At 35.4% G+C, this 13,829-nt stretch overlaps 1 protein-coding gene across 1 annotated transcript; it reads right to left on the bottom strand.

Moving 5' to 3' along the window:
* Positions 1 to 66: 66 nt before the first annotated feature.
* On the bottom strand, positions 67 to 5,218 carry cd59b (CD59 molecule (CD59 blood group) b). The gene is made up of 3 exons (XM_030136862.1): positions 4,985 to 5,218; positions 614 to 715; positions 67 to 470 (listed from the first exon to the last, which is right to left on the bottom strand). Exons 1-3 carry the CDS (start codon positions 5,037 to 5,039, stop codon positions 271 to 273), a joined length of 357 nt encoding a protein of 118 aa, XP_029992722.1. The 5' UTR covers positions 5,040 to 5,218; the 3' UTR covers positions 67 to 270.
* Positions 5,219 to 13,829: the final 8,611 nt, after the last annotated feature.

Here is a 13,829-nt window from a genome sequence, read left to right on the forward strand (position 1 = left end):
GTTTTATTTCTATTCATGATTTTAAACCAAATTCAGCAGTGCGATTAAAGAAATACAAGATAAAAGAATTTTTTCATGTATTTATTGTTAAACTTGTACAATATGAAATTGAAAATGACCGAACAAAATGAAAAAGTCTCAATTTACGGTGACACTTGAACCTGACCTGAGAAGCCTGAACTACAACAAACAGCAGTTGTTTTAGCTCATGTTAATGTCACTTAATATCCTGAAAGACTTAACTACTGCTGTTAGTTTTCTGCACTGCATTTAGATCCAACACCACCAGACGCTCAGGAGGGATCCCATCAGAGCCAGGAGAGGTGTTGCCGTGGTAACAGCCGAGCCAGAGTTGCACAGGTTGCTGCTGCAGCATCGATAGGTGAAGCCAGAGATGGCAGGGAACATCTGGGTGAGACGAGAGTTATCGCAGTCTGTGTACCTGATACACTGGCGGATGGTCTTCCCACCTGAAAACACACACAAAATGCAACAGATCATTTACATAAAATCTATAAATCTAGTGGAGATGTAAAACTAAACATCTGAGCCACATGTAAAGAGTGGCTTTTTAAGATGGAAGTTAAATTGTAGAAGAAGATAAATTCCGCACCTCTTTCGCTCAGTGATATGCAGGAGTCTTCATACGTGCACTCCTGTACGTTTTGGCAGCGTCCTGTGTAATCTGAGCATTTATAACAACGAAGACCAGATCCTGAAGAAGACGACAAGTCCAAGTCAACCGCAGCTAGAAAAACATTCATACTAAAAATGTAGAGCTTAGTTAGTGTTGGTTAAAAGCACAAATATTGACCAAACATTAGATTTTATTCCACAGAAACAATCATCCTCCATCTGCATCTGGCTACCAGTGTTCAGTTCACTGTAAAGGAACTGATGGGGTCAGAGGTCAGGGCTCTGAGTAAACCAGTTCAGTTTTCCACATGTGGTAAGACCATTTCTTTATGGATGCAGCCTAATCCACAGAGGCACTGTTGTGTTGAAACAGGACAAATATTTTTGTTGAGTTCTTGGAAATAAATTGCAGACACTAGCAGCATTGTACCCATGGCACCATTGTACGATAGCGCCCTCCCGTGGTGCAACAGCGGCATTCTACCCGTATGCCCTCCCGTGCTGCAACATCGGGACACGCATCGGACAAACACGCGCCGGACACAGAACGTCCATTATAGTAGGATGCTATTGTCATTACACACTCATGAATTCAGACTTTCCTTAGCAGAGGTTAGAGATGGGAAGTAAACGCTTCAAGTGGCTTCAAACAGTAAATGAACTTGTGAATTTCTACCTTGATGTTACCAAAAGGGCTTCACAATGAGTCATATCCACCCATTAACACACTAACACTCACATTCACCCATATTTATGAGGTATAAGATAGAAATAACCTATGGTATGTCTATACTTTACACTCCTTACTTACTTATTCATTTTCAGAGCAGGTTTGTTCCTCTAGTTTGATTAGATTAGATTAGATTAGATTAGATTAGATTAGATTAGATTAGATTAGATTAGATTAGATTAGATTGAACTTTATTGTCATTACTCAGTACAAATACAGGGTAACGAAATGCAGTTAGCATCCAATCAGAAGTGCAAATAGCAGAAGTGCAGTATAATACAGTTAAATACCATATGTACAGATAAGCAATATGTACAGATGAGTGCAGTTATATACAGCTAGTGCAAATGAGATGGTTATATTAAGTATTGAATGTACAGATGAATAAATAGGATGTTCAATACATGTTGATGGTTGATGATGAATACATTTTAGGGGACCTTCCCATTATTGTTATTATTATTGTTTCAAAACACTGAATAGAATAGAAATGACACTGAAAACTGATTTGCACAATGTGGTGAAATAAATGTTCATTGTGTTTAATTTATTGTTTTTATTTTAAGTTTAGTAATGATATAATAGGCTTCACATTGTATAATGTGGTTGAGGTTCAATGAGTATTATGCACAGACAGACAGCTTTTAAATCTGCACTGAATCTGTTCTTTTACTGCAACGAACGCACTGAATCAGCACTTACCAAATACTGTTTTACATAAATATCTTTACAGTATGTTGACTTATGATACCTCAGGTTAGAGACCATGCACAAAAACAAAAATCTCATGAGAAGAGCTGCTGCAGCTATAGCTAGTTTCCATCTGCACAAGAGTAAATACAGAATACATATACACACATCCAAGTACTGAATATAAATGAGGAGACATATTCAGGGAGATGCACAAGTTGAGCACACAACACATACACACACAAAAAAAAAAAATACACACAAATAAACCAAACACAGACTCCCAACAAGAACATCAGGTTCATATATGGATAAAAATGTTGTCTGACTAATCTTGACCACACTGGTGTAACTGTGTGCTGTATGTGTAATTAACCCGTAAGGACCCAGTGTGACTTTTGTGGCAGTTCCCAAATTAATTTTTCTCTCTATTTAACCTTTCCTACGTAATTTATCACCTATTATGTCATATTATTCTTTGAATTTTGCATTTTTTCCAGTGGAAATCATCTATTTTCCTATGTTTAATTGACTGATCATGAAAATGCGCATAAAAGCTCAGAGTAAAATCAAAGGTTATTGTATCAAAACAGAAAAAAATTAAGTTCACTTTTTCAGTAAAATATATCATTAACTGAACATAAACCTAGTGTGTCCGTCCACTGTCATTGATCCAACTCCATGGGTTTTACTGGTGAATCAATGTTGTAGAAGATGAATGTGTTTCCACGGTAACTACGGAGCGTCTGAACATCCAAATGGGTCATATATGATGACCATGAAAAGATGACAAACTGGATTTTACGCCATATATTTACATGTATTGATAGGATTAGTGGATCAACAGTTTAGATCAGTAGATGCTTTTGGTCGACGGCAGATGTTTGGGTCTTAATGGATTAGTCTATGACTTTAAAAAAAAAGCCAGATCATGCAAAGAAAGAACATTTATTGACTCTGCAATTTTCCTAAAAAGCTGACCTTGAGGCTCTGTTCATCTGCTCTGAGTAAAGTTGAGTAAATTTCTACATGTATATATGTTAGGATGTAGGAAATCCTACCATATCACAATGAAAATGAAACCTTAAATAAAACCACTGCACTCTAAGGATACAGAAGACCAGTGGTAAACATTTAACAATTAGTAACGCAAATTCTGTCTAATGTCTTTTCAGAAAAATACAGTCTTAAACAAAGAGGACGATCATAGCTGTTTGATTTTACATGGCTGAAGATACAGAGATGTCTTCTAACTGAATCTGGAAAAAAAAACCTCTGCTAAAGAAGCTTAGACTGACTGGAGCTACAACATAGACTGTTATTCATCACTACAAACCAATGTATTTATACATAAAACATCTACATTTGATATTTTGTCAGGAAATCAAATTAATGTGAGAAAATGAAGTGACTGCTACGATGCACCTGATTCTTTCCTGAGCCTCTCACAAGGATCTCATAATCTTTATGAGCAGATTAAAATGACATGGTTGAAAGGTCAGGAAAAGATATTAAATGGACCTTGAGATAATTTTGATTTAATCACACAATCATAGGGTTAAATATTCATAAAACACTGAGAATTCTATATATGATCAACAGGACAGTGATCAACTATAGCTTAATTTTTACTGAACTACAAAGACCATCAGCATCTTAATTCACCAACAGACTACAGAGATATAGCATGCTTCTACTGTCAATCTGAAGATCTTAAGTAAGAAGAAAGGCATATACGAGCCTGTTCAGTGGCTTAATGTCAAGATTTTATACTATTTTATTATCTACACTGGAAAAGTTACTGAGCATTTCTGTTCCTCCAAAACAGTAAATTTGACTCTATATTGAGTTTGGAGAGCTCTACCCAAAGAGTAACTTTTACTCTTTTTAGACAGGGACCAAATTTTATCTGAGTAGAGTAAAATTTTCTTCAATTTTAAATTTTAAATTATAATTGCCTGAGTAAATGTTACCTGTGGGCACTGTTGACAATATGTGTGATGACAAAAAAAAAAAGACAAAATCTCGACATGTTTTTGGCATGTGGTAGATGTAAACCAGGGGTGTCAAACTCATTCTAGTTCAGGGGCCACATACAGCCTAATATGATCTAAAGTGGGCCGGACCAGTAAAATTATATAAATAATAGGATAAGAACTTATAAATAATGTCAACTCCAAAGTTTTGTCTGTTTTTGAGTGAAAAAAAAAAAAAATACATCATGAAAATGTTTACACCTACCAACTGTACTTGAACATAACAAGAATAAATGTGAACAAATTGAAAATTCTTAAGAAAAAAAGTGCAATGTTAACAATATTACGCCTAAGTTGATCATTTATACATGTGCATCCCAACTTAAAGATTTAGTAGCAGGCAGATTATTGTTAAAATTCCACATATTTCTCTTAAGACATTTCAGATTGTTCATGTTTGTTCAGGTTATTCAAATTTTTTGTAAAAGGATAGTCTGTACATGTAACTTTTTTTTTCTAATTTTACTTTTTTTATACTAAAACAAAGAGGAAAATTTGCAGTTTTCATCATTTATAGGTTATTTGATAATATTTTACTAGTCTGATCCACTTTAGATCGAACTGACCTAAAATGATTTCAACATCCTTGATTATTAATATCTACATTATAATTTTTGCATTTCACAAATTCATCCTAGGGGCCAGATTGAACCCTTTGGCGGGCTGGTTTTGGCCCCTGGGCCGCATGTTTGACACCTGTGATGTAGACATTTCTTGAGGAGACCCTGAAAATAATAACAACTTTCTTGACAAACATGAAAAGAATGCATCATCAACTAAGAACAAAGTAACTTCAGTATTTAGGATAGTTTGGTTATACATTCTTTCTACTTTTCAGTTTCCAAATCAGTGTAAATGTTCCTTTAAATGTTAAACGTCCTGGTCCACTCACCCAAGTCAAGCATCCCAAAGCAAACCAGCAGGAATAGTCCGAGGCAGCGCTTCATATCGTCTCCCTGCGAGTGAGGAATGAACCTGAAGTTGGAGTTTGGTGAAAGAAGCAGAGCGTCCGTCTGGGTTTGGCGTCCAGTGTGACCCGAGGCTTTCGGCTGAGTGTGGGTGTTTGTCCACGGGGCCACAAAGACTCCCTGTCTGGCCAAACGTGTCCTCCTCCTCCTCCCCTCCAACAATCACTTGGCCACAGCCTCACTGAGGGGTTTTATCATGGCTGTAGTACTGTTTATGTATGCTGCTTTTCATCTATTTAAAGCTCTTTTCACACAACAGAGCGACTGCTTATAGTCTGTTCTAGTTCTGCTGTATAACCATGTACATACTGTGTTTTCAGGGGTGAAAAGTGTGTTGTAATCCACCATGAATACCATGTTTCTGACCCTGACTGACCTCATACTAAACAAGATGTCTTTCACTCTGCTACACTCAGTTATGCAAAAAACATGTCGTATTTTCACTAAATAACAGCGTAAATTTGCCAAATTTCACCAAAAGGTCAGTGTTATGGTGATTGAGGTCCATAGTCCTTACGTCAGTGCATACTTCTGAGGCGTCTGGAGCAAGAAAAATACTCAAATGCCAATCCAACGCCAGAGTCTCCCACAGAGGAGAGAAAGGGAGGACAGACATGACTCCAAATCCACTGTGGTCTCCACTTCGGTAAATTTGTCTTGCAGTGTAAAACAAAGTAATCAGATCCTGTACTTGAGTATTAACCCTTTCATGCATGAATTATGAGAACCTTAGTCAATGTTTTTTCTTGAGTGATTTTATTCCTCTTTAAGCGTGAAAAAAACAATGAAGTGAAGTTTTTTTTAGAACCTTTTTTTCATGGAGTTACAAAAATGTCCACTCAGCAGGACACCATGCGTCTAATTTTTGAAGCAAAGAAATATTTATTTAAAGCCCATCATTAGAAAGTGATATACTGTATGAAAACTCTGAAATAAAAACATTTTTAATGCCGCTAATGCCATTTTCTCACAATTTATTGTACTCTAATACTAGTTATTACTCACTTCATGGAGATAATATGCAAAAAAAAAAAAACTTTTTGTTTAAGAAAACTGTTAATTACAGTCTAATAACAACTAGCAATTGGCTTACACTAAAACATGTTCGTGCAGATCAGGTTTATCTAGAACAGCAAAGTTACAGTAATGGTATGAATTGCAGTGTTTGGGACGATGCATAAGCGTCCACTATACTGGCTGATATGGAACTAAAACAACAAAACCCATGAATATGCAAGAGAACAGCTGTCCACTGTAGTGACCATGATACATGAAACGGTTCATACAATGTGAGAATATTCCACCGTAAGTTAAAGGTCTGAATCCAAAACTTAAGGTGAATTATGTATGTTCCTCAACCTTTTATCTTTAACCCTGAGGAACATCCACTGGTGACTAAAATCATTCACTGATATAAAAAGTTAAATAACTGTTGATCCATTAATCTTATCGATACATGTAAATAATTAGTGTAAAATACAGTTTGTCATCTTTTCATGGTCATCAGATATGACCCATTTGGACATTCAGAGGCTCCGTAGTGAACGTGGAAACACCGTCATCTTCTATAATATTGATTCATGGAGTTGGATCAATGACAGTGGATGGAGACAGCCGGTTTATGTTCAGTTAATGCTATATTTTACTGAAAAAGTCACTTTTTCTTCCATTTTTTCTGTTTTTTTTCTATAATATCACTCAACTTTAACCCTTTCACGCATGAATTATGAGAACCTTAATCCAAATTATTTTCCTGAGTGTTTTTATTCCACTTCAGGCATGACAAAAACAATGTGATTGAAAATTTTCTTAGGAACCTTTTTTTTTTCTTGGAGCTGCAAAATTGTCCACTCAGCTAGACACCATGCGTTTAATTTTTAAAGCAAAGAAACATGTATTTAAGGATATATTGTGTGAAAACTATGAAATAAAAACATTTTTAATGCTGCTAATCTGATGTTTTCCTCACATTTTAACATACTCTAACACTAGTCATTACTCACTTTATGGAGATAGTATGCAAAAAATAATATCAATAACAACCAATTAATTTACACTCAAACATGTTAGTGCAGATCAGGTTTATCAAGAACAGCAAAGTTACATTAATGGTATGAATTACAGTGTTTGTGAAGATGCATCAGTGTCCACTGTGTTGGCTGATATGGAACTAAAACAACAAAATCCATGACTATATAATAGCTGTCCAGTGTAGTGACCACAAAGCATGAAAGGGTTAATCTGAGTTTTTTTGAACATCAACATGATCAGTGAATTAAATATAGGAAAATACCTGATTCTTACTTAAGAATGCAAAATACTGAGCATATTAGAATAAATAGTGATAAATCGCTTAAGAAATATTAAAAATAGAGGAAAAAACAATTTGGGAGCTGCCACAAAAATGGCACTGGGGGTTTATGGATAAATGTTTTTTGAACCATTTATCCTATTAATACATTTAAATAATTCAAATAAGATACAGATTCAGAGACTCACATTTTTTTTTAGCAGCATCACTACAGAGGTTTCATATTAAACATGGAAACACCGTCATCTTCTGGAGCAGCGATTCATCAATACAACCCCTGTAGTTTGATAAATGGTGGTGGTAGTAAATGTTTGTTTTCAGGATCAGTTAATGATATATTTTGATGCTATTTCTTACTGAGTGAAAAAAAACAAAGAATGGGTGGAAACTTAAGGAGCTGTTCTCACTAAATACATTTAAAATCATTTTAACTTACTTGGAGCCACAAATATTTGACTAAATATTAAATATTTGATTTATATGCCAACTCTGATGATTCTGATGAATATTTGGCATATGATTTTATTTTATTATTTTATTCTTTCATCATCAATATTGTTTGAATCCTTGTAAACTGTGCTGCTGCCAGTCTCAGCCAGGACACTCTGGAGTCTTCCCCAGCTAAATAAAGTAAATAAATGATCATGTAAATGTGAAATGAACAGATAAAGTCACAGTGCCTTAACCCTTTCATGCATGAGTTATGAGAACTGTAATCAAGATTTTTTTTCGGACTGCATTCCCAGTTTATTCCTCTTTAGGCATGAAAATAAATAAATAAATAATAGTAATAATAATGTGATTGATTTTTTTATGAACCTATTTTTCATGGAGTTACAAAAATGTTCACTCAGTTGGACACCAAGTGTTTAATTTTAGAAGCAAAGAAACATGTTTTTACAGATATACTATGTGAAAACTATGAAATAAAAACATTTTAATGCTGCTAATCTGATGTTTTCTCACATTTTAACAGACCGGCATGCTGATAATATGCAAAAAAATCCAAACAAACAAACAAGCAACTTTTGTTTAAAAAACAAACAAACAAAACAAAACTGTTTATTTCAGTCTAGAAACAATTAGCAATTTTTTTTACACTCAAACATGTTAGTGCAGATCAGGTTTATCTAGAACAGCAAAGTTACAGTAATGGTATGAACTGCAGTGTATGGGATGGTGAACAAAACAACATATCCATAAATATACAAGAAAACACCTTTGATCAGCTGTCCACTGTAGTGATCTCAAATTTTATGTCATGTTATATGTTTATGTCTCAAATAGTCTGAGCTAGTAAAGAGAACAGACAAACAATAAATTACAATGCAAACAAATAAAGAGATAAATCCAATTTTTTTTTTTTTTTTTTTTTTTTTTTTACTTTGCTGTAACTAAATAAAAAGTATTAAGTCAAACTCGAACCAAATGCTCATTTTGGTGCACAGTGGTGTAAAACAGCAGAAAGCCCAGCCTGTGACTGCAGCCACAGTAACAGCAGACTTTTTTTTGCAGAGGATGGATGTGCTTGTATTGTCATGTATCAGTCCCAGGCTGTGACAGACGCCCGGTCAGCTGCTGCGGACAGAGCAGTGACTGTTTGTGCATCCAGCTGCTGTCTAACACTGCAGGGAGGCCTTTTGTCCAAAACTTCACTTTCTATTTAAACTACTTGACTTGAGCTGCAGTCAACAGAGGAGAATTAATCCGATAAATACAGACTGGAGGACTATAGACCGATACTGACACTATCATTTATTTTGTGTCCAATTTAACTTAGTTTTCCAACAGGATCAGAGCTTTATGTTCCTCTTGAAACAGGTAAATGTTCTAAACAACGCCTTTTATGAACATCTTTGACCGATTAAGAAAAAACACTGCTCCTACGTTTCAGCTGTTTTATTATTTTAAACCAACCTTCATGATATGGAATTGATTCCAGATTCAATAAAAAGTCATCTGTATGTTAAACTGTCTTTTTGGTAAATAATTGTGAATGATGGAGATTATTAATTCATCTGAATTGCAGACTGGGTTGTCCTTATTACGGTACTGCACTTTAGAAAAATTTGACACACTTGTTATTTCCTTGAGTATTAACAACTTATGGAGCTTTGTGCTTCTTATCCCATAACATTTGGCAAATACTTTCACTGTGCATCTATTACACTTATATTACAGATGTCTATCTGTAATATAAATTAAAAATGAGGCAGATTAGAATTAAGTCAAATTAGAATTGAGCACATTTTGAGTTTCATTTATGGACAATCACCAGCTAAGATGTTTTATCGAGAATTTGGCCTATTTATTTTCTTATGGGGATTTTTATTGCTTTATTCTTTAGTTGACGTGAAGAGACTTTTTTATCATAAAAAATCCAAACAATCCTTGTTGTAAGACCTAAATGTGGAAAAAAGATATGATGAACCTATGTATATTTATTCTACATAGATTCTAAATTTGGTTTCAGTGAAGTACAGAACCACAAAAGATCTAAAATGCCTTGTACATTGAAATAACTTTGACGATGAAATAACTTTTTTTGCACAAGATAAAAATACAAATCACTTTTAGAGGTTGCCTTATAACTAATAACTAGTGTATATATTAACTATTGAAAATTAGAAATACTGATCCTTAGTTCACAATCCTCAGGGGTTTTTGGATGTTTAGATGAAATTTCAATCCAACTCAGTCAATAATAAGCAGTTACTTAAAACTACAAATGAAACCATGTAGCTAAAAAAATGTTTGGAGTTGAGTCTAAGGATTTTGGAAACTGTGAGTCATGTGTGATTTGGCATGAGACTGATGAACAGTTTATACTTTTTTCTCTGTGATTAGGTTGAATAAATGAAATCAGTCATCACTGAATAACCAGCTAGACATTTAATTGTGACATTCGACTCAGTAGAATCCAATTCGATTGACGTAAACTGATCTGGCTGTTTGGAGCATTCAGGTCCAACTTCCTCTTCTGTGGAGGAAATAATCTGCAAATAATACTAAATTCAGTCTAAACACAACATGAAGATACTTCTTGTACTGTTGTGTGTGAGTTGTAATCCATATCACAATTATGACAGAAATTCTTGATGAAGGATTTTGACTTCTAGGCTGAAAAGTCCCTTTGACTTAACCTCCTAAGACCCAGGAAATGTCAGCAAAGAACAAGCTTTTTTGTTTGTTTTTTATTAAATAAGTGCCTATATTGGAAACACCATGATGCAAGAGTTTTTTCAGATGCAGTTTTTAAAATTTTTATGGAATGTTCTTGTGGTGGACAGTTTTCTTTTCTTTTTTTTTGTATAACGTTGTGAAACTCTTGTCCACAAATGTGGACAGAAAACCCATAGCTGGGTCTAAGGAGGTTAAGTGTGCACAGAGGGAAAAGTACACATAAATGTGGTTTATCCTCCTTAGACCCAGCTATGGGTTTTCTGTCCACATTTGTGGACAAGAGTTTCACAACTTTATACAAAAAAAAAACTGTCCACCACAAAGGACATTCCATAAAAATTTTAAAAACTGCATCTGAAAAAACTCTTGCATCATGATGTTTCCAATATAGGCACTTATTCAATAAAAAACACAAAAAAAGCTTGTACTTCACTGAAATTTCCTGGGTCTTGGGAGGTTCAGTATGAAACCTTTACTCCAACATGTTTAAACTTAGATGAAAGTGTGTGAAGGCTTGATGCAGCAGGTTGAAGTCAGTCTCGCAGGCAGCTGCAGACTCTGATTAACAACAAGTTAACCAACGACTGAGGACAAACATTTCATTCTGCAGCGTTAACAGTGAGCAGGAACTGACAAAGAGCTCACAGTTTCAGCATCAGCCAGGGTCCATTCACTTCTTGACAGAAGAAGTTTTACTGCTGAACAGCTCGGAGGCTGCTGTAAAAGTTCATCTGAAAAGCAGTTTTGGCTCATGGAGATACTCAAAGTGTGATGGAAGTCAGATCTCTTCCTGCCCTGCTTTGTTTTTGTGTGCTGACCCGTTTACTTCCTCATATTTCAATAGACTTCAGTCCAAGTGGCTGGTAAACTTGGCAGGAGACTTTTAAAGATTATTTAGAGAAAATCTTTCACAATCCATCTATAGACTGGCATGCACTCTTTACCCAGTTACTTTAAGAGGGGAACTGACAAGTCATGTACATTCCCATTTAACAGCAGTCGGGGTCCATAACAGCCACACTGACCCCTGATCTGACTGGATCAAAACTGTGGTTTTCCCTAAATATAGTGTTCTGATGGGCTCAGTCATGCTCTGGTTTACATATAAATGAATGTCAGACTATGGCGCTGTCATCACTAGAGGCGTGTGGATGGATAATATCATATTGATTATCGATATGGATATTATGTATCCATTTAATATAAGTTACTTTATAAACACTTCATAAATTGCGGGATTGAGTGGAAAAGTGGATGAAGTGTGTAGAGATCTATCTGCTATGAAGTGAGAAGTGAAACGCTGAGGCCCAGTTATAACAAAAATTGAGTTATAATTAAATTAAGCAGAAATCAAGTCATTCCCTGGTTAATTTGTTTCCCCCGAGAGCTGAGGAAAAGCAGCTGGATCTTCTCTAAATCTGCTCCCTTTACAGTAAAAATGTTTTCCATGGTCAAGACAGAGGGAGTGAACTGATAAGAACTGAAGGACAGAAGGCCTCTCTGTGTCTCTTATCCTCACACAAACATTTCCAAGGACTCACATAAACACACATGCATGTTCCCCCCTCCCATCCCATCTGCCCTCATCCTCTTTCTGTCCTCCTGTCCCCCCCACTCCCACCTCCATTGAAAAAGTTCCACCACGTGACCACGTGTACTGTGTTATAATGTAAGATGTCTTATGTATGTGCTTGCATTATCCTCTCTGTTCTTTCACTGTAATCTTTGAAGAAGGGGGTGTGGTGGAGCACTAGGTTACAGAGACCTGATGCCCTAACATCGAACTCAGTTTCGTTTGATGTACTGTACATTGTACCGTGCTGTCAAATGACAATAAAAGCTATTCTATTCTATTCTATTCTATTCTATTCTATTCTATTCTATTCTATTCTATTCTAAAAGAAATAAGAGGCATAGTAGCAGATTTCACTTCCTAACATCTGATCCATTACTGTTGTTTCATTTATTCATTTCCAGTGTGACATTTTTGGCAGTTCCAAAATAAATTTTTCTTTATATTTAACCGTCCTTAAGTGGTTTAACACCATTTATTGTAATATTATCTTCTGCATTCTGTTTTTTTTTTTTCAGTGAAAATGTGGTATTTTCCAGCATTTAATTTACTAATCATGTAGATGTTCATAAAAGCTCAGAGTAAAGTTGAGAATTATTATATCAATACTAGAGAAAAGTGAAGAAAAAAAATCGATCTTAACTGGCCATCCTCCAGGAGTCTGGGTCTGCTCGAGGTTTCTGCCTGTTAAAGGGAAGTTTTTCCTCGCCACTGTCACCAGTCACAAGTGTTTGCTCCAGGAGGATTCTGTTGGGTTTCTGTAGAATTGACTTAGAGTCTGGTTTTGACCAACTCTATATATAAAATGTCAAGAGATAACTTTTTTGTGATCTGGCGCTATATAAATAAAATTTGATTGATTGAGTGATTTAATTGGTTTTCCCCTGTAAGTCGCTTTGGAAAAAAGCGTCTGCCAAATGCGTAAACATAAACATAAACACAAAATAAATCCAGTGTGTCCATCCACTGTCATTGATCCAACTCCATGGGTTTTACTGGTGAACCAATGTTGTAGAAGATGACAGTGTTTCCACCTTCACTACGGAGCTTCTGAACGTCCAAATGGGTCATATCTGATGACCATGAAAAGATGACAAACTGTATTTTACACCAATTAGTTACATGGATTAGTGGATCAACAGGGATTAAACAGTTTATATCAGGAGATGATTTTGGTAGATGGTGGATGTTTGTGTCTTTATGGGTTAATTCTTAATTCTTGACCAGTTCCTAAAGAGGACAGCCAGATGGATGGAAGGATGGAAGACCAGAGCAGGTTTTGGAAATGCTTGTCTGTGACAATAAAAGAAAGTGTACATTTTCTAGTGTCATTCTCTCCAAAAACACTTCATGACCTGGTAACACCACACAACATAAGTAGTGTTTCTTGAGTCTTTTTTCCTTTTAAAAAACATGATTCACAGAAAATAGAGTAAATATGTGCATAAACTGGCATGTGACCATTTTTGCTACTATTTCTGGATCGTCTCGTAACATTAACTTGAGCAGGTAAACCACCCATTTCAGAGGAATATATGTTGGGTGAATCACAGCTTCATTTTATGCATGGGTTTAACATCTTAAAAATATCTTAACAGAACATTTAGACTGTTACAACAGGGTCTTTTTCATACTAGCGTCAGTCCAAACAAAACAAACATGAAATCTCCTCAGATTAAGTCTTTGGGATGGATAAAGTAAA

Source organism: Sphaeramia orbicularis, chromosome 6 (genome assembly GCF_902148855.1).
Source record: "Sphaeramia orbicularis chromosome 6, fSphaOr1.1, whole genome shotgun sequence".
In the NCBI taxonomy this organism is placed as follows: Eukaryota; Metazoa; Chordata; class Actinopteri; order Kurtiformes; family Apogonidae; genus Sphaeramia; species Sphaeramia orbicularis.